The sequence below is a fragment of the Neofelis nebulosa genome, chromosome 13 (assembly GCF_028018385.1).
Source record: "Neofelis nebulosa isolate mNeoNeb1 chromosome 13, mNeoNeb1.pri, whole genome shotgun sequence".
NCBI lineage: Eukaryota > Metazoa > Chordata > Mammalia > Carnivora > Felidae > Neofelis > Neofelis nebulosa.
In genome coordinates, this window is record NC_080794.1 from 46,861,976 (window position 1) to 46,889,372 (window position 27,397).

At 39.6% G+C, this 27,397-nt stretch overlaps 2 protein-coding genes across 4 annotated transcripts in view; one reads left to right on the top strand and one right to left on the bottom strand.

Moving 5' to 3' along the window:
• The window catches only part of LOC131492922 (uncharacterized), a 534,086-nt gene that overhangs the window by 431,716 nt on the left and 74,973 nt on the right, over positions 1-27,397 (bottom strand). The gene's annotated exons all lie outside the window — the stretch shown is intronic.
• On the top strand, positions 530-1,848 carry LOC131492926 (heterogeneous nuclear ribonucleoprotein A1-like). The gene has a single exon (XM_058696871.1). The coding sequence runs from the start codon at positions 564-566 to the stop codon at positions 981-983; it is 420 nt and encodes a 139-aa protein (XP_058552854.1). The 5' UTR covers positions 530-563; the 3' UTR covers positions 984-1,848.

Sequence of the window (27,397 nt, forward strand, 5' to 3'; positions counted from 1 at the left end):
CACTGGGCGGGATGTTCTCGGAACAAGGAAGGGCCATAAAAAATGGAAAATGGAAAACTCTCATTGGAGATGGGGAAGATGGGGAGATGGCAGCCAGGGAAGGAGTCATGGCGTCCATATCAATTTCATCAGAGTCAAAGGTGGGTTTGGATGCTGAGTCTGCAGATATGCTGGCTACTGGAGGGGAAGCGGCTATGGTAACAGTGAGAGAGAAGCCAGTATGTACCGGGGCACTGAGGAGAGCAGCTCCTGGCTACTGCTCAGCAGGGGCCCAAAATGGGGGTTGAGAGGTGACCCGTGGGCCAAAGAGGAGGTTGTGAGTTGGAGTGAAGCTGCTAACCATAAATGTAGGTAGGCTGGGGATATCTGCTGCATACTGCAATGTGCCTAGACAAGCAGGAGGAAGCTTTTCTCTGAGTCTGGGGGAGACCTGAAGATGAAAGCCTGGGATAGGGACGTGGTGTCCAGATCAGCTCCACCCAGGTACAAAGCAGGCAGGCTGCCTTCCTGCCCGTGGATGCTGCCGAGTAAGCATCGTGAAAGTCTCCCCTCCCACCGCCGTCATGTCTAAGTCAGAGTCTCCCAAAGAGCCTGAACAGCTGCGGAAGCTTTTCTTTGGAGGTTTGAGCTTTGAAACAACTGATGAGAGTCTGAGGAGCCATTTTGAGCAACGGGGAACGCTTACGGACTGTGTGGTAATAAGAGATCCAAACACCAAGCGCTCCAGAGGCTTTGGGTTTGTCACGTATGCCACTGTGGAAGAGGTGGATGCAGCCATGAATGCAAGGCCACACAAGGTGCATGGAAGAGTTGTGGAACCAAAGAGGGCTGTCTCGAGAGAAGACTCTCAAAGACCTGGTGCCCACTTAACTGTGAAAAAGATTTTTGTCGGTGGCATTAAAGAAGACACTGAAGAACCTCATCTAAGAGATTATTTTGAACAGTATGGGAAAATTGAAGTGATTGAAATCATGACTGACTGAGGCAGTGGCAAAAAGAGAGGCTTTGCTTTTGTGACCTTTGAAGACCATGACTCTGTAGACAAGACTGTCATTCAAAAATACCATACTGTGAACGGCCACAACTGTGAAGTAAGGAAAGCTTTATCTTAGCAAGAGATGGCTAGTGCTTCTTCCAGCCAAAGAGGTCGAAGTGGTTCTGGGAACTTCGGTGGTGGTCGTGGAGGTGGTTTTGGTGGGAATGACAACTTTGGCCATGGAGGAAACTTCAGTGGGCGAGGTGGCTTTGGCGGCAGACGAGGTGGTGGTGGTGGATATGGTGGCAGTGGGGATGGCTATAACGGATTTGGTAACGATAGAAGCAACTTTGGAGGTGGTGGAAGCTATAATGATTTCGGCAATTACAACAATCAATCTTCAAATTTTGGACCCATGAAAGGAGGAAATTTTGGAGGCAGAAGCTCTGGCCCCTATGGTGGTGGAGGCCAATACTTTGCCAAACCACGAAACCAAGGTGGCTATGGCGGTTCCAGCAGCAGCAGTAGCTATGGCAGTGGCAGAAGGTTTTAATTACTGCCAGGAAACAAAGCTTAGCAGGAGAGGAGAGCCAGAGAAGTGACAGGGAAGCTACAGGTTACAACAGATTTGTGAACTCAGCCAAGCACAGTGGTGGCAGGGCCTAGTTGCTACAAAGAAGACATGTTTTAGACAATACTCATGTGTATGGGCAAAAAACTCGAGGACTGTATTTGTGACTAATTGTATAACAGGTTATTTTAGTTTCTGTTCTGTGGAAAGTGTAAAGCATTCCAACAAAGGGTTTTAATGTAGATTTTTTTTTTTTTTGCACCCATGCTGTTGATTGCTAAATGTAATAGTCTGATCATGACGCTGAATAAATGTGTCTTTTAAAAAAAAAAAAAAAACAAAGCAGGAAGGCTGGTTGAGTCACGTGTGCTGGCTGCAACAGAGGAAGTGACTGGCAAAGAGATGAGCTTGAGGGCAAAGAAGGGAGGAGGGGTCCACAAGAACAAGGGAAGAGAATCCACACACGTAGGAAGAGGTGACTCCATTCTGCCAGGGGAAGGCCTGGAGGGGAGGGTTGAGATGCTAGCAGGTGAGAGTATTCAGAAGTATAAAATGCTACAGCTATGACTGGGGGGAAAAGAAGGGGAGTAGGCACTGTACATCTCATTTCATAATTATCTGGTGTGGGGGAAGATGCAGGGAGGCAAACAGGACCTGTTGTGTGGGCCAGTCAATGGCAACCAATAACACGTTTGTGGCCAGCTTCTACAAAGGAAGTGGGTGAGGGCTGGGAGCCTGCAGACCCCTGCACAGGCCAAGAGAAAGAGCAGGCAGGCTGAGTGGCACTTTAGTCTGAAGGGGCTTTAGTTTGCTCCTCCAAGACCTCGTGGTTCCACTGGAGTTCAGCTTTCTTCTCAAGCCTAGGACTCCACCAATGGCTATACAAGGAAGCTTGGAGGGAGTGGGGCAAGGAAGGAGAGAGGGCTAGTTCACCTTGACCCTACAAAGTGGCACTGGCAGGCAAGGAAGCTTTGGTGACATTGACCTTTTCCATTTTGCGGGTGGAGAATTTTCACTGCACAGTGTCTTTGGAAACTTCTCTCCTTGTGTCTTTTTTCCTGACATCAGTGAGGCTGGAGAACTGGGCCAATGGCCTGGTTTTCACCCAGCACTTTCCGCCTCTTTTACAGCAGGGATCAGGATGTGGCTGGCTAGAGAGACCTGCTGCATCTGGTTCACTCCTGCAAACAGGCAGGACACCTCTGGCTGTAACGAGCTACTGATGGCAAGGACTTCAGGGAAGCAGCTAAGAGACACCTGGGATTTCTTACCTCAGTTGTCTTCTGGGAGCATGAACTGAGGTTTCCTTTCACAGGCCCCAGACTGCATGAAAGGCAGTGAAGACTCCAGAGGTCTGCAGGAGCCTAGATGCTGGTGATACATTCTCACTGCTCTGCGGGTGGGGGATGAGACGCAGTGGTGGCAGGGCTACTTCTCTGGTTGTCTTCCTCTTGTGCTCTGCCTTTCTGGCACTTTGCTAAAGCCCTGGGCTCCGTCTCTTATAGTAAAGGAAAGGGGGGGGGGGGGGAGGGTTGTGACTGGATAGCACTGGCCCGCCTCCTAAAGAAGTCTAGCAGCTCACAAGGCAGAGGAAGCCTGCCTGGGCCCCTGTTGGAAGACTCCACCATTCCCAAGGGGCTGAACATGATGCAGTTGCCAAGAGAGGGAACCAGCTTCTTTAAAGAGTCCCGCCAGAAGGAGCAGGGGGCTCCCCCAAGAGGGGCTCTGAGTTGCGGGATGGCACACAGCCTTTCAAGGGTGATGTCAAACAGAGGGGTAAAGACAGCCCTCTTGGTACAACAATGGCTTGTGAACAAGACCGAGGAGAGGTTCAGGGCCAGCAAACGACCCCAGAGCAGATGAATGGGCGAGTGGGTGAATGGGCTGACGATGTCCAGGCCGGGGTGCAGCCGGCTGTAGGAGTGGCCCTTGAAGCTCAGTTTGTACATTATTACTACATGTTCGGAAGCCTGCAGAGGCCTCCTAGCTGCCTCCTCCTCAGAGGCCAAGCACTCACTGATTTGTCGCATGCTTGTGACACATCCTTGGACGTACGACTTGAAAAGCGCACGAGTGAAGGGCATGACAAAAATGCGCCAAAAGGCAAGCTCAAGGTCAGCGGCCCAACCTCTGCTGAACTCACCAGTGCTGCCAACTTCCGGCTCTCACAGGTGTCTGGCACTGGATGGGCCCTGCACTGAGTGGCGAATGTTCAAGACCCCTGATGCCCAAGTGGGCAGGTTTGGCACCAGCAGGGTCTGCACACTCCCTGGCCACCAGCCCTGCAAGGTATCTTTGCTGGTCTGTGTCTGTGCATCAGATGGTCCTCTCCCCCCAGAGGTCATGAGAGGGTAGACAACGCAAAGCCAGGCCACTCAAGCAACTTGGAACTTATGGAGGGACAGGGCTCTTGGCAGAGCCATCTGGAACAGGCAGCGTCTGGAGAGGGGAGTGAAGAGGTGCCAGGATGGCCACAGCAGGGCAAGTGCTAAGGTGGGAAGGGAGGTCAAGCAGCACAGGGTCATGAGATCCCTCAGCCTCTTCCCTTCTGAAGCCACCTGGGATGTCACTGATCCCCTTCTAGGATAATAGCAACGGTTATATCTTAATTACATTGGTGGGTACTTGAGTATATACACTTGTCAAAACCTACAGAACTGTATACTTCAAATGGATGCCTTTATTTTATGTAAATTTTACCTTAAAGTTGATTTGAAAACCATTTCATGTAAGAATATACAAAGCATCATTTCAAAGCCATTGTTTTATGAGTAGATCTTGCTACACAGATGAAATAGACAAAAACGATGGCAAAGGCTGTTTGTTCATAACCGTTGTAAGAATTTATAATACATTTTAGAAAACTGAGTCAGAAAAGATCATGTTAATGTAGTAGAATGGCAAGCAATGGGAAGGCAAGACCAGTGAGGGTGAGGAGTGAGGGGGGAGGGGAAGCAAAACAAGTCAAGGAGGGAAGCAAGGCATCAGCAAGCTGGTGCAGAAGAGGCTTGCTGAACATATGCACAGGAGTAGCTATCCCTTCTTATGGTGTCCATCCCAGCATCCACCGATGAGAAGACCATAGGCTGTGGGTTCTCAACTCCTGAGATACATGCCTAGACTGTGAGACCCTAAGTCAAGCTGTTCTAGTCAGACCTTCTCTGCCTGGATCAAGCCAATCAGCACAAGGAAAGAATAGCTCAGCCCTTAGAACCTAAGTGAATCATTTCTGAGTGGGGCTGTCCTGGTTCCTATCAGCTAACAAATCGCTGGATACCCTTTGACCTATGTAACACTATCCCCTTCTACCAATACTGGTGGGTCAGAACTTGGGACACTGACATCTCCAGATTGACAATCTGTTGACCTCAAACCAGAATCAGTATTCTCAAGAGATTTTTTAATTTTTTAAAGTTTTTATTTATTTTTGAGGGAGACAGAGACAGAGACAGAGTACTAGCGAGGGAGGGGCAGAGAGAGAGGGAGACACCAAATCCAAAGTAGGCTCGAGGCTTTGAGCGGTCAGCACACAGCCTGACACAGGGCTTGAATTCATGAAGCCTGAGATTATCACCTGAGCCAAAGTTGGAAGCTTAACTGAGCCACCCATGTGCCCCTCGAAAAGATTTTTAAAGGACTCGGGATCTCACAGCATATTCAAAATGTCCAAGACATAATCTAAAATTACCACGAAAAGAAGAACCAAGACCTGACACTCAGCAGGTGCAAACCCTGAAAGGACACGATTGTTGGTATTATCAAAGTCTATAGTGAAGCTACCATAACCATTTCCGAGATGTAAGGGCAACCACTTTCGAATACAATAGAAAGACACAATTTCACAACTACAAAAAAAGAGCCATATTTGAGAAGCATAATAAAATAAACTTTAAAATTCCTAGTGGTTCAGCAACAAAATGGAGATGCCAAAAAAAGAAGAGTTATTGAACTTGAAGATAAATTAACAGAAACCATTCAATATAAAGAGAGGAAAAAGGAAAAGAAAAAAATTAACAGACTCAGAGACCTATAGAAAAATACCAGAATGGCTAATAATCAAGCTATCAGAGTGTCATAATGAGAGGAAAAGGAGGCATTGACAAATAGGGAAAAGTGGAAACTTAACAGGAACCCATAGGGGAGGGGAAGGAAAAAAAAAAAGAGAGAGGTTAGAGTGGGAGAGAGCCAAAGCATAAGAGACTCTTAAAAACTGAGAACTGAGGGCAGATGGGGGGTGGGAGGGAGGGGAGGGTGGGTGATGGGTATTGAAGAGGGCATCTTTTGGGATGAGCACTGGGTATTGTATGGAAACCAATTTGACAATAAATATATTTTTTAAAATTAATATATTTTAATTAAATTAATTTTATATTAAATATATTTTAATTAAATTAATATATTAATATATTTTAATATATTAAAAAATTAGACCTATAATGTTGTATTAGAAATGGAGGTAAATATTTAGAAATTTAATATAGATAGCTAACATGTATGGAAATAGAAAAGTGTATTTGCGCATGGGTTTATGTATTTACCATTTCTGCATACTAAAGAGGGTTTAGCAGCAAGGACACCCTAACAGTAATGAGTATATTTAGCACCCAGTTCTTAGTTTCTAAATGCCATTCTGCAATATACAGACCCTGCAATCCTCACTAAAAATGGTTGCTTTCAGACTGGGCTGGAAACTCATGGATGAATCTGAAACACCTTGTGCCATAAAGTAAGGAAATGCTCAGAGAACAGAGGGGTGTGTCAACATAACAACAGAAGCCAGAGTGAAGGGGCGCCCACTGGACAAACCAGTAAAGATGTGACGATTAGAGTAACAGTTATAGATTCTTACTCATTAGATAAAACAATCCAGGAGTCTGTGGTGATATAAGCAAATAAATACAGAAAAACAGAAATGAATTAAATAGAAGGGAGATCTATTCCTTTCACTAGAATGCCAACGAATAAATGTAGAGGAAACGATGACACTAGAAAATCATCATTTCATAACAATAATATAATTAACTTAGGCACGAATCATGAATAAATTCTAAAATCCGTGGGTGGAAGTGATTAGGATTAGAATATTTACATCATTTCAAAGCTTATTAATTATCAAAGGAAAAAAGATACTATTCTTACAGTAAGAAATCTAGCAGACATGCACACTAATCAGGTATCTAAGTTATGTTCAGTAGTGGGACAAGTTGACAGCACGTCCTCACTGGTATGACATACCAGTATGACATACTGAAAAGTATACTCACTACATCACCACTATGATGTTCCTGCCAAAACTGTGTAATTTTAACCTAGTCATGACAAAATCACAAAATGAAAATGAAAGACGTTCCAGAAAATAAATGGCTTGAACTTTTAAAAATGCCAACCTCATGAAAATCAAGGAAAAATTAAGGACCTGTTCTAGATTAAACAAATCAAAAGGAATATGACAACTAAATATTAAATGCAATGTGTGCTTCTGGAATGAGTGTAGGACCAGAAAAAAATTAATCTTCCCCCATCTTTGACTATAAAGTGTATTATTAGGACAGCTGGTAAGATTTGAGCAAGATCAATAGGAAATCATAATAGTATCCACCAATGTAAAATTTGTAAACTTTCAATTTCACTGTGATTATGAAAGAGCATGACCTTGATTTGTAAGACAGACACGGAAGTGTTAAATAAAAGGGACATCATATCAGCATTATCAAATAACAACTACAGAATGTAACGGAGAAAAATATACCACTTACAATTGCAAAAAACTCTAAGATATCAAGAAATAAATGTATATGTGTTATAAAACGTAATAGGAAAGAATATCTGAATAAATAGGTAGATTCACTGTTTTCCTAAGTAGGAAAAATCAATATCCGAAAATTTTAATTCTTCACACAGTAATCTCTAACACCAATAGAATTCCAACAAACATTTTGATGGGATTGTAGACAAACTTATGTTAAAATCAATTTATACCAATAAGGAGAAAAAAATAGATAATCTAAAAAGAAAGGAACAGAATGGGGTCTTCCTTCACAATTATTAGCATGGTAATTAAGACAATTGGGTGTTAACACAGCAAACAAAAAAGAGATTGTATTAGTCTGCTAGAGCTACCATAAGAAAATACCATAGGTTGGATGGCATACACAAGAGATTTTATTTTCTCACAGTTTTGGAGTTAGAAGTCCCAGACCAGGGTGCCAACCAATTTAATTCCTGGTGAGAGCAATCCTTCCAGCTGGAAGAGAACTGTCTACTTAATATAGCTTTACATGGCCTTTCCTCTGTCAAAAACATGGAAAGGGGATGGTGGGGAACCAAGAGTTCTGGTGACTCTTCCTCTTCTTAGAAGGATATCAGTTCTTTTGGATTAGGGCTCACCTGTATGACCACACTTTTCTTTTCTTTTCTCCCAATCTCCATCCCGTGGCATAGGGAGCTAGGACTTCAACATATGAATTTGTTGGGGAAGGGGGGGTACACAACTCAGTCCACAACAAAGATCAATACCATAACACGGCCCAGAAACAGGCACACATGTATGAGAAGTTGGTTTGGGGTGACAAAGACCCTTTGACCAGTATTTAGCCAGACTCCTTTGAACCCTCTTCATCAGGCCGCTGATACCCTCTTCTTCAGACTGCTGAACCATTTTAGCAAAGATCTTGCACGGCCAGTTATGGAGCATCTCCTCACCCTTGATAGTTAATCCCACTGCTGTTCCTACAACATTAATGTCTAACCAAATTCTTCTTCCCTCCCACCCTTAATACCTAAACAAGTTGCTCTTTTTTTTTTTTTAAGTAATCTCTATGCCCAACGTGGGGCTTGAACTCATCACCCTGAGACCAAGAGTCACATGCTCCACTGACTAAGCCAGCCAGACACCCCCTAACCAAGTTATTCTTACTAATGTTCCATTCTCTCCCTTTCTCTCTGTTCCCTGGCTATAAATTTCTACTGTTCTCTGTTGTATACGTAATTGAGTTCAGTCTCTCTCCCCTACAACAACAGTCAATTCCCCCTTCTATCCAATAAAGTCTGTCCTGCTGTTTTTAACAAATGTTAGAATAATTCTCAGATTTAAATGGAAACTTAAATCTTGGGGGAAATGGAATATTGAAAAACCAGAGGGGGGGCGCCTGGGTGGCGCAGTCGGTTAAGCGTCCGACTTCAGCCAGGTCACGATCTCACGGTCCGTGAGTTCGAGCCCCGCGTCAGGCTCTGGGCTGATGGCTCGGAGCCTGGAGCCTGTTTCCGATTCTGTGTCTCCCTCTCTCTCTGCCCCTCCCCCGTTCATGCTCTGTCTCTCTCTGTCCCAAAAATAAATAAAAAACGTTGAAAAAAAAAATTTTAAAAAAAAGAAAAAAAAAGAAAAAAAAAGAAAAAAAAGAAAAACCAGAGGGGATGTAGACAAATGGCATCACACATTCACACCACAAATGATGATGATGATGACAAAAAAATTAAATGCCTTTTATTTTATACCATAGATTAAAAATAAATTTCAGATGAAATAATTACATGAAAAATACAAACTTCAATATTTTTAATTCAGTACTAATTAAAACCTGGTTGAGCAGAGAGCAAAAGTTTTGATATTAGGAGCCTTGAAAGGCTGTAACACTGTAGAGAATGTAAAGCCCTGGGTTAAGTATTAGCCTCTGCCTGAGTAGATAAGAATATCAGTGATCATTTCCATACCAGTTACCATGAAATATACTATAACTTGTTACAATAAAATTTAGTTTCTGCTTAAGCCTACTTCTTAAAAGAGGCAAAGTACTTTCCTAATATCAAAAAATTCATTTTTAAAATGCCAAGGACTGATGAATTCTGACTTTACCGTTATGAATATTTACTGTAATAAACTATGTGTCAGAATGTTTCTTATATAAAAATATGTTTGTCCTCCTAGAATTATAAATTACTTTCCTTGGGAGCCTACTCTTACACATCTTCTGATAAGTTGGCTGATTATAGACTCACTTATCTTGATAAGAGTATCTCAACCAGTATAAAAAATACTGTGGGTGCTTATAAAATCAGAAAAGTGTATAAAGACATTTCTCCTTTAAAATATCCTTTTACAAGTAAATTCTAAACAGATTAACTCCAAAATACAATGCAAAAACTTGATTTTTCATGACAACCAAAAATAAAACCTTTTGAAACTCTTAGAATGTATAGAACATTTTTGTATCCTACAAGAAAGACACACACACACACACACACACAACCTTGAAGAAAAATATGGTAAAACAAAAAAAATCTTCCTTTTAACAAAGGCATCATAAACAATTATATTTGAAGAAGGTATTTATAACATATACAACAGTTATTGAGAAGATATAGAGAATGCTTAAATTTCAATGTAAAAAGACAAGCATCATATAGATATTTTTCATATTACTTGAAGAAGCTCAGCATGTGAAATTAAAAGGAGGAAACCAAATCACCAAAGTGAAAAAATCTTGACTGCATCTTCAAGGTAACCCTTCAATCCTACAACTGGTATATACTTTTGAGAAATTCTTGTACGTGAATGATAGCAGACGTGTCAGGAATGTTTGTTGTATCAGGGTAACAATAAAAAATTCAATTGCAGTTAAATGTCCATCAATAAAATAAACTGTGGACTATTTATATGCTGAAATATCATATAGCATTTAAAATGAATGGATTTGATTTATATACAGCAGTATGGAAAGAACTTAAAAACCTAATGTTAAGTTAAAAAATACAAGTTGCATGGGGAGCCTGGGTGGCTCAGTCGGTTAAGCGTCCGACTTCAACTCAGGTCACGATCTCGCGGTCCGTGAGTTCAAGCCCCGCATCGGGCTCTGGGCTGATGGCTCAGAGCCTGGAGCCTGCTTCAGATTCTGTGTCTCCCTCTCTCTCTGCCACCCCCCCGCCGCCCCGTTCATGCTCTGTCTCTGTCTCAAAAATAAACGTTAAAAAATTTTTTTTTAAAATACAAGTTGCATAAAAAATAATTTCTGGGAAATTTAAAAATAGAAATACAGAAAGCAATTTATATATTAATTCTTTCCAAATATAAAATTATACAGCATATGTGCTGATTAATTTTATGTGTCAACTTGGCTAGACTATGATACCCAGCCAGATGTATATATATCTATATATAGAGAGGGAGAAGGAGGGGGAAAGGGTAGGAGAGAGAAAGGGAGGGAGGGAGAGAGAAACAGAACCCTGGTAAATATAATATTCAAGTCTCAAACATTCACAGGGAATGTGTGAAGCCAACTTCAGGTTGGTAGGTATGTCTAAGGAGGGAGAGAGACAAATGGTTTGGGGACAAGAATTAAAACTTTGCCTTTACCTATGAGGTTTCATTAAAATATATACCGTTATATATAATTTCATATAAATGTGTGGATTCATATCTCACACAAAAATAGCAAAATGTTAAGATTAGTTTCCAAAGGGAGGAACTAAAGGTGATTTCTATTATTCTCTCTGCTTTCCTATATCTTTAAGCACAAAATAAACAAACAAATAAGCACTGCATGAAAGAACAGTTTTATCCCAATCATTAAAATGGCGCTGTTTGGAATGGAGTTGATTCACATGGCCTGTTTGAGTGTTGCCTCAGTGAAATGTCCCTGACGCTTCCCTGCAACTGTGCTTTCATTTTATTTCAGTCAGCAACATTAAGCCTCCTAACCCAGTCTCTAACACTGAGGGAAACATGCCCTGGATTGGGGAGAAAAAGTTTTGACAACTAAAATTAAGATATGCCATTGCAAATCAATAACTTAACTCTAAGTCATTCCTCGATCTCTACCACCATCTAATTGATGAATCAGTCTCCTAGGCTAAAAAATTTTCAGTTTTTTAATATGAAGAAAATTAATTCGTTTTTGATCCAACAATGCTAAGAGAAAAGCAGAGGCTAGGCTACTTCCCTTCTAACCTACAAGTTCAGAGCTGGAGTTACAAACCAGGTTTCCTCCACCCCCTGAGCACATATATGGAGAGTGTCTCACACAGCTTGTTTCCTACATTAAACAAGTGCTATGTACGATGGGATACAAATCCAAGTAAGTGTGCGAATTATTGAGCTAAACAAAACTAAATGGATTCTCTTACAGCACAGCAGTTTGCATATGAATATACTTGATAAATTTCCTAAAAGAGGATATAACACACAATGTGTCATCTTTCACGCATGCCATTTTAGTTCATAAAATGTGTCATGGGACTACTAGCTAATGTTATCAGAAATGCCAATATAAAGACCATCAATATCACTGGGGGCTGAAGCATTGTAAAACATAATTGTGTCTACATATACGAAGGAAGGATTTTAAATATATGCAATTTTCCCTTATTTCTTGGGGCAGGGGGAAGAAATCAGGTCTACCTGACATAATGACAGAAGCCAGGCACCATTCTGTGTTTGACAAGCTGTCAAGAATTTGAGGTCACTATTAAGTCCCTCACTCTCCTCCTCTATTGGGTAAGTGATTCAGTGGACTTTCTCAGAGAAAGATGAGCCAAAGACAAGTAGAATATACTGGAAATTCCGGCTTCATAGAAAAACATGTGTGACAGGCATTTTTAGAAGCAAGTTTTTTTTTCCCTTCTGACAACACTAAGACAACACAGTTTTTCATATTTGTGGAAATAATGAGCTGTGTCCTCCTCCACAACTACAACACATACACACATACACTTGCACACACACACCCCTCCTCACCCCATCGTAACATACAATAAAGTTATGAGCTTCCCAAAGAGTTATCTATTTTGTGAAAGACAGCAAGTTACCATTTATTCCTCTGAGCAGCTGATTTTCATGCTTTAATAGCATTACAGAAAATCCATTCCTCACTCTCTATAATACAAGGGCATCTGACGAGTTCATCAGTCCTGTCTTCGTTTGATGCCAGTCAGCATCTCCCTAGCTCAGTACAGCTGCAAAGAGCTTTCCAATCTGACCTTCTGCATGCCAGCACATAACAAGCTAGTGAGTGGCAGGAACAGGAAGAAAAGGGCTAAGAAAAATAAAAGTTCTTTTCAAGTAAGCTTCTCACTAGGTTTTGAATAGGAAGCAATGGTGAAAAAGAAAAAAATAATTTTGGAATGTTTGAAAAAAGTTTTATTTTTCTTTGCCAAGCTTATTCACAGGTGGTTTTCATTACCAACATGCAAGAAAATCAGAGGCAACTACGATGCTGTCGGATGGTGAACCTGAATTTAATTTCTGATCCCCAAATGCCTCATGTCGAACCTCAGGAGAGCCACAGATTCTCTGAATTCAATTTCTTCATTTTCAAAAGGAGGAAATAACTGTGGCAGATTCCATGAGTTTAGTTCATTTAATGCCCACTCTAAATCTCTCTCTTGGATCATCTTTTATATCCTGGAATGCCCAAACTAGACCTTCCAATAGTGTACCTTTGTGCAGAGGTGGCCATATGATATGATTCTGGACAAGATATAAGAGGATTTCTGCAGGGTTTGTAAGAAAGGCTATGCTTTTCTGACCTAGATTTGAGATTCAGTATGTCTAACAATCTCCCAGGTGATGCCAGTGTTTCCATGGATTATACTTCAGCAAGGGTCCTGAAGGCAATGTAGTAGGACAGGTGCATCAGAGGGATGGTGTGCAAAGCAAGTAGGGTGCTGAATTACTATATATACATAATTTATATAAAAAATGAAAATATGGGTTATGTTAATTATATTTCTTTTGCTTCCATAAAGGGAGGGGAGAGAGAAGAATGGAAGTGGACCTAGTCACTTGGCTGAAGTCTAGAACTCTAGTTGGTGTCAATTACTTAGAAACTTTTTGAAAGACCAGAAATGCCTAATATTGTTAGTAGCTTTCAAGTGGTCTCTAAACATTACTAAAATTGTCTCACACCAAAAGGTCTTTGGTTAATAGAGAACATCTGCGTATTTGTTTTAATGTAATAAATGGGACCACATGCACAGATTTTGAGTGGACTCATACATTAACCTAATAGAAGAATCAAAAGGTGTGAGCTACAGGCCATGAAACATGATTCCCTTAAAAATTTCAAAATCTTTCAATGGACACTGGACTTTTCACAAGTTGTATATGTAGTACGGGCACTTGAACCAATAATATTTATGCATGCATTAAGGGACAGAAAGGCCCCCTGCTCACTCGGAAGTTACATTTGTACCCAATGCACATGCGAGAAGAAACAAACATTAGAAACAACTAAATAAAAGTACTATAAGCGTGTTTTCCAGTCTGGCATGCAAAGAGTTTGGAAGTATTTACTTTCATCCAGCAACAAAAGCTAAGCAAACTGAAAATCAACAACTCTTCTTTGATTCACCAGATAATGGGGGTCACGGGGAAAACCAATGCCCCCCACCCAGAATTGGAGATACAGACAAGCAGATTCCAAGAATTACAACTTACTAGAGCAGAAACCCAGGAGAAGAAAACTCTGTGGGAACCAATAACAGGGAAAGAAAAATATAACTTATAACTGAAGAGTTGCTGGTAGTTCAATGTGTTCAAATCTGAGAGTTAAAATCTCTAGCAGCATCCAGACTTGGGGGCCCTACAGTTTGTGTTTTACTTCCAAGAACACTACCAAGTTCTCACAGTAAAGATCAGAGAAAAATTCCCTCTTGCTTCCTTCCAGCAGAGGAAGGGAAAAGCAGCCATTATGAAATAAGCCTGAAGCATTCTGCTCTTCTTAACAGGCCTGCCCTCAAGAGTCTATTTTATGAAAGCCTAACTCTCTAGGGTTTTGTCAGAGTCTAAATGTTCTGAGTTGGGGGAGGAAATACCCAACTCCAGCTGTCTCTGGACTTCCACAAGAGTGAAGGAAAATACCCAACTCTAGCTCCCTTTAGCCTTCTTGTCTTACCTAAGTGTAGCAAAGCAAAACAAAACTGAGAAGCACTTGTAAAGGCCACAGCTGATGGCACAGGCTCCCTGAAAGACTGATGCATAGTCACAGTACTTTAGAATGCTTTCCCTCCATCACTTCAATAGGGCTTCTGTATAATAACAATAGAATCCAATCAGAAGAGCTGCATGATTCAGACTCTATTTAAGAAGGAGTCCCTAGGGAAACTGAAAGCCAAGAGATGAGAGGGAAACAAGGACATCAGAGGAAATGTTAACGTGTGATACCTACAGCTACCATAGGCAGTAAACATAGCCTAACCCCAATCCAGATATACAAAAAAACCTTACACTAAAGGACTACTTAACCAGTACATCATGTCAAATTTTCAAAAAAAAAAAAATTACAACTCATACTAAAACAAACAAAATTTTGAAAAGAACCAATATCAGAACCACACTCAGATATAGCAGAGATGTTGGGATTGTCAGGCTAGAAATTTAAAAACAACTATGATTCCTAAGCTAACATGCTAATGGAAAACGTGGGTAACATGCAAGCATAAATAGGTAATATTAGCAGATAGATAAAAGCCTAAGAATGAATCAAAAGAAAATGCTAGAAACTAAAGACAAAGTAATAGAAATGAAGAATGCCTTTAAATGACTCACCAATAGAAAGGAAAGAATCATCCAGAAAAGGATAAGTAAGCTTGAAGAAATGTCAATAGAAACTTCCATAATTGAAATTCAAAAAGGAAAAAAAAAGGATGAAAGGAGCGGAAATCAAAGAACTACTGACAATTATAAAAGGTATTAAAACACACACACACACACACACACACACACACACACACACACACACACACATAATGGAAGCACCATAAGGAGAAGAAAGAGTAAGAAACAGAAGAAAAATTTGAAGCAACAGTAATAGAATTCTCCAAATTAATGATATACACCAAATCACATATGCAGGAAGCTTAGAGAACATAAACCAAGATAAATATCAAAAAATTGATACCTGTGCATATCATATTCAAGCTGCAGAAAATAAACTCAAAGAAAAAATATTTAAGGAAGCCACAGAAAAAAATACCTTACCTATAGAAGAGGAGAAATAAGAATTACATCAGACTTCTCTGCAGAAATCATACAAGTAAGAAGGGAATAAAATAAAATATTTAAAGTGTTTACAGAATCGCCGACACGGAATATTTTATTCAGCAAATATCCTTCAAAAGTAAAGGAGAAATAAAGACTTTATCAAGCAAATAAAAATTCTTTTTTTTTTTTTTTTTTTTTTTTTTTTTGCTTTCTTTTTTTATTTTTATTTATTTATTTATTTTTTTAATATATGAAATTTACTGTCAAATTGGTTTCCATACAACACCCAGTGCTCATCCCAAAAGGTGCCCTCCTCAATACCCATCACCCACCCTGCCCTCCCTCCCACCCCCCAACAACCCTCAGTTTGTTCTCATTTTTTAACAGTCTCTTATGCTTTGGCTCTCTCCCACTCTAACCTCTTTTTTTTTTTTTTTCCCTTCCCCTCCCCCATGGGTTTCTGTTACGTTTCTCAGGATCCACATAAGAGTGAAACCATATGGTATCTGTCTTTCTCTGTATGGCTTATTTCACTTAGCATCACACTCTCCAGTTCCATCCACGTTGCTACAAAGGGCCATATTTCGTTCTTTCTCATTGCCATGTAGTACTCCATTGTGTATATAAACCACAATTTCTTTATCCATTCATCAGTTGATGGACATTTAGGCTCTTTCCATAATTTGGCTATTGTTGAAAGTGCTGCTATAAACATTGGGGTATAAGTGCCCCTATGCATCAGTACTCCTGTATCCCTTGGTTAAATTCCTAGCAGTGCTATTGCTGGGTCATAGGGTAGGTCTATTTTTAATTTTCTGAGGAACCTCCACACTGTTTTCCAGAGTGGCTGTACCAGTTTGCATTCCAACCAACAGTGCAAGAGGGTTCCCGTTTCTCCACATCCTCTCCAGCATCTATAGTCTCCTGATTTCTTCATTTTGGCCACTCTGACTGGCGTGAGGTGATATCGGAGTGTGGTTTTGATTTGTATTTCCCTGATGAGAAGCGACGTTGAGCATCTTTTCATGTGCCTGTTGGCCATCTGGATGTCTTCCGGATAGAGAAGTGTCTATTCATGTTTTCTGCCCATTTCTTCACTGGATTATTTGTTTTTTGGGTGTGGAGTTTGGTGAGCTCTTTATAGATTTTGGATACTAGCCCTTTGTCTGATATGTCATTTGCAAATATCTTTTCCCATTCCGTTGGTTGCCTTTTAGTTTTGTTGGTTGTTTCCTTTCCTGTGCAGAAGCTTTTAATCTTCATAAGGTCCCAGTAATTCATTTTTGCTTTTAATTCCCTTGCCTTTGGGGATGTGTCGAGTAAGAGATCGCTACCGATGAGGTCAGAGAGGTCTTTTCCTGCTTTCTCCTCTAGGGTTTTGATGGTTTCCTGTCTCACATTCAGGTCCTTTATCCATGTTGAGTTTATTTTTGTGAATGGTGTGAGCAAGTGGTCTCGTTTCAACCTTCTGCATGTTGCTGTCCAGTTCTCCCAGCACCATTTGTTTAAGAGACTGTCTTTTTTTCCATTGGATGTTCTTTCCTGCTTTGTCAAAGATTAGTTGGCCATACGTTTGTGGGTCTAGCTCTGGGGTTTCTATTCTATTCCATTGGTCTATGTCTGTTTTTGTGCCAATACCATGCTGTCTTGATGATTACAGCTTTGTAGTAGAGGCTAAGTCTGGGATTGTGATGCCTCCTGCTTTGGTCTTCTTCTTCAAAATTACTTTGGCTATTCGGGGCCTTTTGTGTTTTCATATGAATTTTAGAATTGCTTGTTCTAGTTTCGAGAAGAATGCTGGTGCAATTTTGATTGGGATTGCATTGAATGTGTAGATAGCTTTGGGTAGTATTGACATTTTGACAATATTTATTCTTCCAATCCATGAGCAGGGAATGTCTTTCCATTTCTTTATATCTTCATCAATTACCTTCATAAGCTTTCTATAGTTTTCAGCATACAGATCTTTTACATCTTTGGTTAGATTTATTCCTAGGTATTTTATGCTTCTTGGTGCAATTGTGAATGGGATCAGTTTCTTTATTTGTCTTTCTGTTGCTTCATTGTTAGTGTATAAGAATGCAACTGATTTCTGTACATTGATTTTGTATCCTGCAACTTTGCTGAATTCATGTATCAGTTCTAGCAGACTTTTGGTGGAGTCTATCGGATTTTCCATGTATAATATCATGTCATCTGCAAAAAGCGAAAGCTTGACTTCATCTTTGCCAATTTTGATGCCTTTGATTTCCTTTTGTTGTCTGATTGCTGACGCTAGAACTTCCAACACTATGTTAAACAACAGAGGTGAGAGTAGGCATCCCTGTCATGTTCCTGATTTCAGGGGAAAAGCTCTCAGTTTTTCCCCATTGAGGATGATGTTAGCTGTGGGCTTTTCATAAATGGCTTTTATGATGTTTAAGTGTGTTCATTCTATCCCGACTTTCTCAAGGGTTTTTATTAAGAAAGGGTGCTGGATTTTGTCAAAGGCCTTTTCTGCATCGATTGACAGGATCATATGGTTCTTATCTTTTCTTCTATTAATGTGATGTATCACGTTGATTGATTTGCGAATGTTGAACCAGCCCTGCATCCCAGGAATGAATCCCACTTGATCATGGTGAATAATTCTTTTTATATGCTGTTGGATTCGATTTGCTAGTATCTTATTGAGAATTTTTGCATCCATATTCATCAGGGATATTGGCCTGTAGTTCTCTTTTTTTACTGGGTCTCTGTCTGGGTTAGGAATCAAAGTAATACTGGCTTCACAGAATGAGTCTGGAAGTTTTCCTTCCCTTTCTATTTCTTGGAATAGCTTGAGAAGGATAGGTATTATCTCTGCTTTAAACATCTGGTAGAACTCCCCTGGGAAGCCATCTGGTCCTGGACTCTTATTTGTTGGGAGATTTTTGATAACCGATTCAATTTCTTCGCTGGTTATGGGTCTGTTCAAGCTTTCTATTTCCTCCTGATTGAGTTTTGGAAGAGTGTGGGTGTTTAGGAATTTGTCCATTTCTTCCAGGTTGTCCAATTTGTTGGCATATAATTTTTCATAGTATTCCCTGATAATTGTTTGTATCTCTGAGGGATTGGTTGTAATAATTCCATTTTCATTCATGATTTTATCTATTTGGGTCATCTCCCTTTTCTTTTTGAGAAGCCTGGCTAGAGGTTTGTCAATTTTGTTTATTTTTTCAAAAACCCAACTCTTGGTTTTGTTGATCTGCTCTACAGTTTTTTTTAGATTCTATATTGTTTATTTCTGCTCTGATCTTTATTATTTCTCTTCTTCTGCTTGGTTTAGGCTGCCTTTGCTGTTCTGTTTCTATTTCCTCTAGGTGTGCTGTTAGATTTTGTATTTGGGATTTTTCTTGTTTCTTGAGATAGGCCTCGATTGCAATGTATTTTCCTCTCAGGACTGCCTTTGCTGCATCCCAAAACGTTTGGATTGTTGTATTTTCACTTTAGTTTGTTTCCATATATTTTTTAATTTCTTCTCTAATTGCCTGGCTGACCCACTCGTTCTTTAGTAGGGCGTTCTTTAACCTCCATGCTTTTGGAGGTTTTCCAGACTTTTTCCTGTGGTTGATTTCAAGCTTTATAGCATTGTGGTCTGAAAGTATGCATGGTATAATTTCAATTCTTGTAAACTTATGAAGGGCTGTTTTGTGACCCAGTATATGATCTATCTTGGAGAATGTTCCATGTGCACTCGAGAAGAAAGTATATTCTGTTGCCTTGGGATGCAGAGTTCTAAATATATCTGTCAAGTCCATCTGATCCAATGTATCATTCAGGGCCCTTGTTTCTTTATTGACTGTGTGTCTAGATGATCTATCCATTTCTGTAAGTGGGGTGTTAAAGTCCCCTGCAATGACCACATTCTTATCAATAAGGTTGCTTGTGTTTGTGAGTAATTGTTTTATATATTTGGGGGCTCCGGTATTCGACGCATAGACATTTGTAATTGTTAGCTCTTCCTGATGGATAGACCCTGTAATTATTATATAATGCCCTTCTTCATCTCTTGTTACAGCCTTTAAAGTCTAGTTTGTCTGATATAAGTATGGCTACTCCAGCTTTCTTTTGGCTTCCAGTAGCATGATAAATAGTTCTCCATCCCCTCACTCTCAATCTAAAGGTGTCCTCAGATCTAAAATGAGTCTCTTGTAGACAGCAAATAGATGGGTCTTGTTTTTTTATCCATTCTGATACCCTATGTCTTTTGGTTGGCGCATTTAATCCATTTACATTCAGTGCACATGAATACATTTTTAAACGAAATATGGTAAGTGGCATATTGTCTCTCCCTTCTGAAAACGTTCTGTTCCTCCCTAAGACTGGATTATGCATGATTGCTATATAACACCTCTTCTTAGCTCTATCCTATCTTGAAGTTAATTGTCTAGTTATTCATATCTTCCAATAGATGTTTAACTCCACAACTGCAAACAGTAGTTTACGCTTAGCTTATGAAGACTTGACTTTCCATCCTATTCAGTCCTTCTTCTATCAGTTTCAGTTTCTTCCCTCCTGATCTGTTTTCTTCATAGCCCAGCCACTTAGGTACCACAAGTCACCATGGGAATCATCAAGAGATCGTCAGTTGGGGCCTCAGTTTCCTTCCTAATATGGACACTGATCATAGCAACCACAGATTTAACATGCACAGAGCTTTGAGCACTCACAGACTTGCTCCAATAGTGGGGTACCTGTGCTCCTTATCAGAGGAAAAAACTCTTCTCTCCTGGGAAGCTCACCTTGTGTCCTGAACCACATAGCATCACCTGGTCTAAGTCCACCTTCTAATCAGGCCACTAAGATCTCAGCCCAGTCAAATAAAGACTAAGCATTTTCCCTCAAGGGAATTTTACCACCTAATGATCACCAATTTATTTTTAGCAGGCTCCAGGCTTGAGCAAGGACAGGAAATTAAGGTTTTTGAGTCTTTACAGTACAGCAGATGCTGAGTGTGCATTTTACTTACTTTGTATAATTTAAGATCCCCATGAGATAGGCCATCCCCATTTTAAAGAGCAGGTGATCGCAGCACAGAGGTTAAATGGTTTGTCCATAGACACATTACTATTATTGATCAGATCCATGATTTAAACTTAGAGCTGTCCAATTCCAAAGCCTATGTTTTCTCTACCAAGCCACTAAGATCTATGTATGACTAAAAGACAAGTAAGTTTAAAGCCTTGTTACGCAAAGTATGATCTAAGGATGTGTTGTGTGGCACCACATGAAAGGTTGTTAGAAATGTAAACTGTCCAACCCCAAGGCAACTTAATTATCAGTTTAAAAAGAATCCCCACCCAAGTGATTTTTACGAACATTAAAGTTGAAAGAGCATCCTTCAATGATATATGACAGATTTGCAGAGTAAGTGATCAAATTGATGGCGATTGGGTATACAGTGTGTAACCACCACTGAAACAGGGCAAAAAGATGAAAGAGCAATTTGGGAGAGGGGAAGAGCAACCCATTTTGGGATACTGGGAATTTATATAAAAGACATTCAAGTACAGGTATTCAGGGTGTGTGTGGGGGGGGGATCGGATATTCAGGCTGGATTTGATAGTTGTCATGCAGTGTGGGATGTAGGGCCATGAATGTGTGTGAGGCTGAAGAGGGAGAACATATCGATAGAAAAGAATCAAGGATAAAAGTAGCCCAGATGCTATCATGTGAAAGTCTGAACTGTTTTTCTCCAAGATTTAAAACTACAAACCTTGTATTGGGATATCTTGTTAAAAGTTAAAATTTTTCAGTATGAGGAAGAGCTCTTCCATGAATGAATGGACTTCCTGGAGAAATAAAGAGGAACCTTCCTGTATCTCATCCAACAGACAGACACACACACACACACACACACACACACACACACACGTCAAGGGTGCTACAGAAATCATTTAAAGGGACTCTTCAGTGGTTCAGTCGATTAGGTGCCCAACTCTTGATTTTGGCTCAGGTCGTGATCTCACAATTCATGAGACTGAGCCCCACAATGGGCTCTGTGCTGACAGCATGGAGCCTGCTTGGAATACTCCCTTTCTCTCTGCCCCTCCCCTGCTCGCTCGCTCGCTCTCTCTCTCAAAATAAATAAACATCTTTTTTTAAAAGAAAAAATTTAAATACTGAAGCTCTGCAACTATTGCAACACTCCACCATTACCCCATTACCAAGGCTAAATGGTTATGTGAATAGTAAATGTCACAGTGAGTTCAAATTCCAGCATGGTTAACTGAAACTGCAATAAAAGGCCATCAAGTTTTGATGTTAAGTGTGTGTGTGTGTGTGTGTGTGTGTGTGTGTGTGTGTGTGTGTGTGTGTATGTATGTATGTATGTATAAAAATAGCTGCCTCAAGTTTTATATATCACAAGGATTTCTTACAGCCCTTGAAAATTGCTGTTGTAATTTTTCTGGCATTGTCACAATGCAGACTAGGGTTATATTAGGAAAATATAATGCAAAATACAGTAAACTGAAACTCTTTGAAGTCTATATAATCCCTTTTCTCCATTTTCTCCCAATATATCATCTTTCCACTACTCCACTGCTAGAATTGTCCAAAAGCAAGATCTGAACATGCCAGGTCTTAGGTGGAATGGTGGAAAAGGTATTACTTTCAAGGAAAACCTGTTGTCTTCAATAAAGAATCCAACTTCTTGGGCTTTATGAATGGTATTTCACAGACTGACCCAGACCCATCTCTAGGCATCTACTGTTCACAGTTTTCTAAAATGGTTTTTATTCTTCACCTGGAAGATTACTCTCATCTTTCAAGATCCACTTTAAATGTTCTTTTCTCACTAATGCTTTCTCAAGTAGATTGAATCATTCCAAAGCAACCTGCACATACTTGTAACGGAGCAATTAAGACACTTTTCTAGTGATGGGGTCAGCTGTGTTCCCCAGACCACTGAATTTAGGAGAAGTTTCTGTTCTTTTCATCTAGTATCCACAGCATTGACTGGCTCTAGAATTCCCTAAGGCGTTAAATGTTTATCAAAGAAGTGACACCCTGATAAATGTGCAGGTCTGCAAAACTGTGTGCATGCATTTGTACACAAATTTGCATACACACAAATAAATCCCAAATTGCCTTTCTCTCTCTCTCCCTCTTTTTTTTTTTTTTTTTGAGTGTGCAAAATTGTAATTCTAGTCTGTAAATCGCTTAAGTGGACTCTTATAAAGTATACAAACAAAATAAAGGTCTGCTTCCCAACATTAAAGAGATTCAGGTAAGTTCTAAAAGATATATATAAAAGGGACTTGTCTTGATCACCTACTCATTGTATGATATGTGTTTCTCCACTGTCTTTATTTCCCTCATCTCCCCCAGGCTTATATGTTGACCAAGGATACTGAAGCACAAAAATAGTAGCCAAAGCCTATAAGGGAAGACTAATTGATAACTAAATTTGCCCCTTTCATTATCTGTTCACAACTCAAACTGGGGATTTGGAGGCCATTTGTGAGTAGAATTGGTAAAAGAAATCAGAGGGCTATTTTTGGATTAGCAGTTAGTGATGAGGCAGCAAAATACAATCCCTAGACAACGACTTAAAACTTAAGTCTTAGTTAATATATATCTGGTTCTGGAAAGTCAATCCCTTAGATTTCTAGTTTCCCCATTTGTAAGTGACAACATCTCCCATCATGGTTGTAAAGATTATGAAGTTTCTTATGTGTAACCCAACAGTATGTGAAGAAAGGATAGCATGGTAAAAAAAAAAAATGATCTTAGTATTGGCTTTAATATAGGTAATCCTAGGAATCTCTCTGTATTAGTCTGAGTTCTCCAAAAAAAAAAAAAAAAAAGAAAAAAAAAGAACCAATAGGAGATACAGTAAAACCTTGGTTTGTGAACATAATTCGTTACAGAAACATGCATGTAATCCAAAGCACTTGGATATCAAAGTGAATTTCCCCATAAGAAATAATGGAAACTCAGATGATCCATTCCACAACCCAAAAATATTCATATTTTTGAATATAATATTTTTGTATTATATATAATATTATATATTATATATTAATATATAATATATAATTATAATTATATAATTATATATTTTATATAATTATATAAATATATAATTATATAATTTATTTATATAAATTAATTATATAATTATAATAATATATATAATATATAATATATATTAATATATATTATATATATAAATTTTTGTAATATTAAAGTATTACAATACTTTAATATAAATAATAAAGAAAATACAAAATATAAAGAAATATAAATTATCCTGCACTCACCTTTGAAAACCTTCATGGTTGGTGTGAGGGAGACCAAAGCGAGGAGGGTTATTGTGTAGGGCAACTTGCTCTATCACTAACAGAATCACTGCTAATTACTGGCTCAATGGAATCTTTTCTGCGTGGAGGCCACTGTACACACTCACACGGATGTTAACTACAGTACCGTATTAACAAACTCTTGTTATATACTTTATTTAATATAACTGGCAGTAAGGCAGCAGAGGCAATAGGGTGGTCTTTATCTGCAGGCAGCCTGATCTAGAATGAAGCAAAGCATTCCTAAGCTTACTCTTGTATGGAAAAGCAAAGGACTGTCCATAGGTGCTTTGAAGTGACAAAAAAAAAAAAAAAAAAAAATTCACTGGTGCCCATGGCGGGCACCTTCCAACGTTCTGAAAAATCACTGATTTCTGCCAAACACCACAGCCTGAGACCGAGCTTCTGAGCATGGGAGATGATCACCCACAATCCTGGAGAGAGAGAGAGAGAGAGAGAGAGAACACGCCACTGGCTCAGTTGTGATCATGTGACATTCAGCATCACCTACTACTTGTATTACAAGACATCGTTCATTTATCAAGGTAAAATTTATTAGAAATGTTTGCTCCTCTTCTAGCACACTCACAGAACAAGTTACTCACAATCTAAGATTTTACTGTTTATCTAACTATACATAACTCATGCATGACATTTATAAGATATAGGCTCATGCAATTATAGAAGTTAAGAAGTCCTGCAATCTGCAGTCTATAAACTGGAGGCCCAAGAAAGCTGACAGTGTAGCTGCAGTCTGAATCCTAAGGCCTAAGAACTAGAAGAACTGTTGGTATAACTTACAATCAAAAGACAGCAAGCTGAAGACTCAAGAAGGGCCAATGTTTAAATTTAAGTCCTAAAGTAGGAAGAGACCAATGTCCTCGCTCAAAGCAGCAGACAGAAGTTCTCTCTTCTCAGTCTTTTTGTTCTATTTGGGACTTCCACTGACTAGAGGAAGCCCACCCTAATTAGTGACGGAAATCCACTTTAGTCTGTCTACTGATCCAAAGGTTTATCTCATTCAGAAGCATCCTCAAAAACATACTCAGAATAATGCTTGACCAAATATCTGGGCCCCCTATGCCCCAAAGTGACACATACAATTAACCATCACACACTTATTACTCCAAATTCAAACACTGTATTACAATGCTTCAGGAGTTCCTATCATAGCAACCATTCAGGTGTGTATCTCTAATCAGTTACTCTAGTCTCCATGACCCATCTGTTGGCATTAAACCCTGAGTTCACCAGGCAACCACCCATTTCTGTTCATATCAGCATAGTCTTGGGGAAATGTCATACAGAACAACCCCTTGTCCTGTTACTATGCTTTTGGTCTACTTATTCAACATGCTGCTAGACACAGTGTGATCACCCTTAATATCTAGCCTCATGGGCATTTGGACACACTTTTTCAAATCCTAAGGGTAAATGAGAGGAAGAACAGAGATCCTCATGGTAGAGAATTACAAATAAAACCATTATCTTTGGCCCTTTAAGCATGAACTGCCTTCTAATCTTTCCCTGTACCTGGATGAACTGGGATGGGTGAATAAGAGGATTGGGGAGGGAGTGTGTTTCTTCTCGATGGCCAATAAAATAAAACCTCTGTCATTATCCAGGCATTTCTAGGGATCAGGCTCCCAGGGTTCTTCCCACCACACTAACCGGAAAGGCTCAGTGATTGTTGGGTATCTGCCCAGTTTGTTTGAAAGTAACCATTCACTTCTTAAAGACCTTGAGCTTTTGGCATCACAGACTCTAAATTGTGTTACACAATTCATTTGAAGAGGCCCGTTGCCCAATAATGCTGATCTATTTTTTTCCACTCAGCAAATAGATGATTTGATTTTCTCCTCCTCCCAATTAGTATCAATGGTAGATTTCCTAACGGTGTGATTTGAGCTTGAAGGTTAAACACGGCATGCCTGTCTGTTGTTCAAATCAATACTGCTCTGACATTGCTATTCCTCACCTTAACTTCCATCAATGATTTGATTTAAACCAGCTGCTTTTGCTAATTCAGTAATTAGTGACTTGGCAAAGCACTAATCATATTGGGAGGTAGAAAAAAAAAAACCCTCAGATTTACATATGTAATGAAATTTCAGCATGAAAAGGTTGTTCCAAAGAATGATACTATCTAATATGAAACCCGAATTTAGAAAAAAAAAAAGGGGGGGGGGGAAATTACTAAATTCTCTAGCACCTAAGATCCATACAGTTGTATTTCTCCATTCTGTGAATACCAAATGTGTGCCAGGCATTGTGCCAAATGCTTTACATACATTACTATAATCCCCACATTGACCTTAAAAGATAGTTATTATCAGCTCCACTCTGCAGATGAGACACTGAAGCCCAGAGACACTCAAAGTTTTTCCCAATATCACTCAGCCAGGAAATGAAAGAGGAGAAATTCAAAGTTCTAACTCCAAATTCCATGTTCTTTAACCTTTTGTCACAACTCTTAGATATTTTCTTGTATTCTCAATGGGTAAAATTCTGTGAAAACCACACCCATACCAATTCGAGGAAACTGAATGTGCTGTCCTGATTGTTTATTTGAATGGCTGGGATGTTGTATTCAGTGGCTCTACAAAAGGAGCTGGGTATATGGAAGTTAGGTCTCCATTCAAAGAGCCAAAATTGTCTGTGTTTGGTCCTGTGTTAGAATTACTTAGCAATGTTGGCATTTCTGCTATTAACTGTCTATATACACCAGCTTATATTATAGGTCCAGAAGTGTCGATCTATATGCACTGACCTAATGGTAGGCATGAATGTGTATTCCTTTGTCCTCAGGCCTACTGGCATTGTCTGTATTTTATCCCAAGAAAAACTTCTGGACATTAGGAAAAAAAGTGACTTTTTTTCTATTATCCTATGCAAGCTTTGGAAATAAACAGCTAGGTGATGACTAGATCTATGATATTCTACATAGAAAATTGCTTAAAACAAACAGGTCAATCCAACAAAAGAAAAAAAGTATGTTTATTGAACGAACTATTCTCAGACAGTATGGTTTTACATGCATTATCTCTAGGGTTTTATGAAATGAGGAAATTGGGGCTGGAGAAGATCAAGTGCCTCGCCCATTGTCGCAGTGTTGGTGAGGATGAATGCTTGTACATCAGAGCCCCTGTATTCTTTACCCATGAAAAACACAGCTGCTATGTTTATCTAATTAACCAGCACTCTCTTTTGCGCTAAGCCTGAAAAGTTTTCAGAACCCCCTCTTGGCAGTGGGTGCCCCCCGCCGAACACACAGACGTCTCAGTAGTCACCAATGGATTGATAAGAAGTGACACACTTTTAAACCTGGTTCTAACCTTACTGTTAAGATATTAATATACAGGCAGAGCCATGTAGACATTTTAAAGAATGAGAGGCAGGCACCCACATCCCGCTGCTGCCTCACTTTGGTCAGTTAATACATCACGTGTGGTGGATCTGTGTGCCAGCCTCTCTCATAGGTCACTGAGGCTCATAGGAAAGAGGTGATTACTTAGGCCAACTGCCTTCCCCAGAGACAAATGCCAACT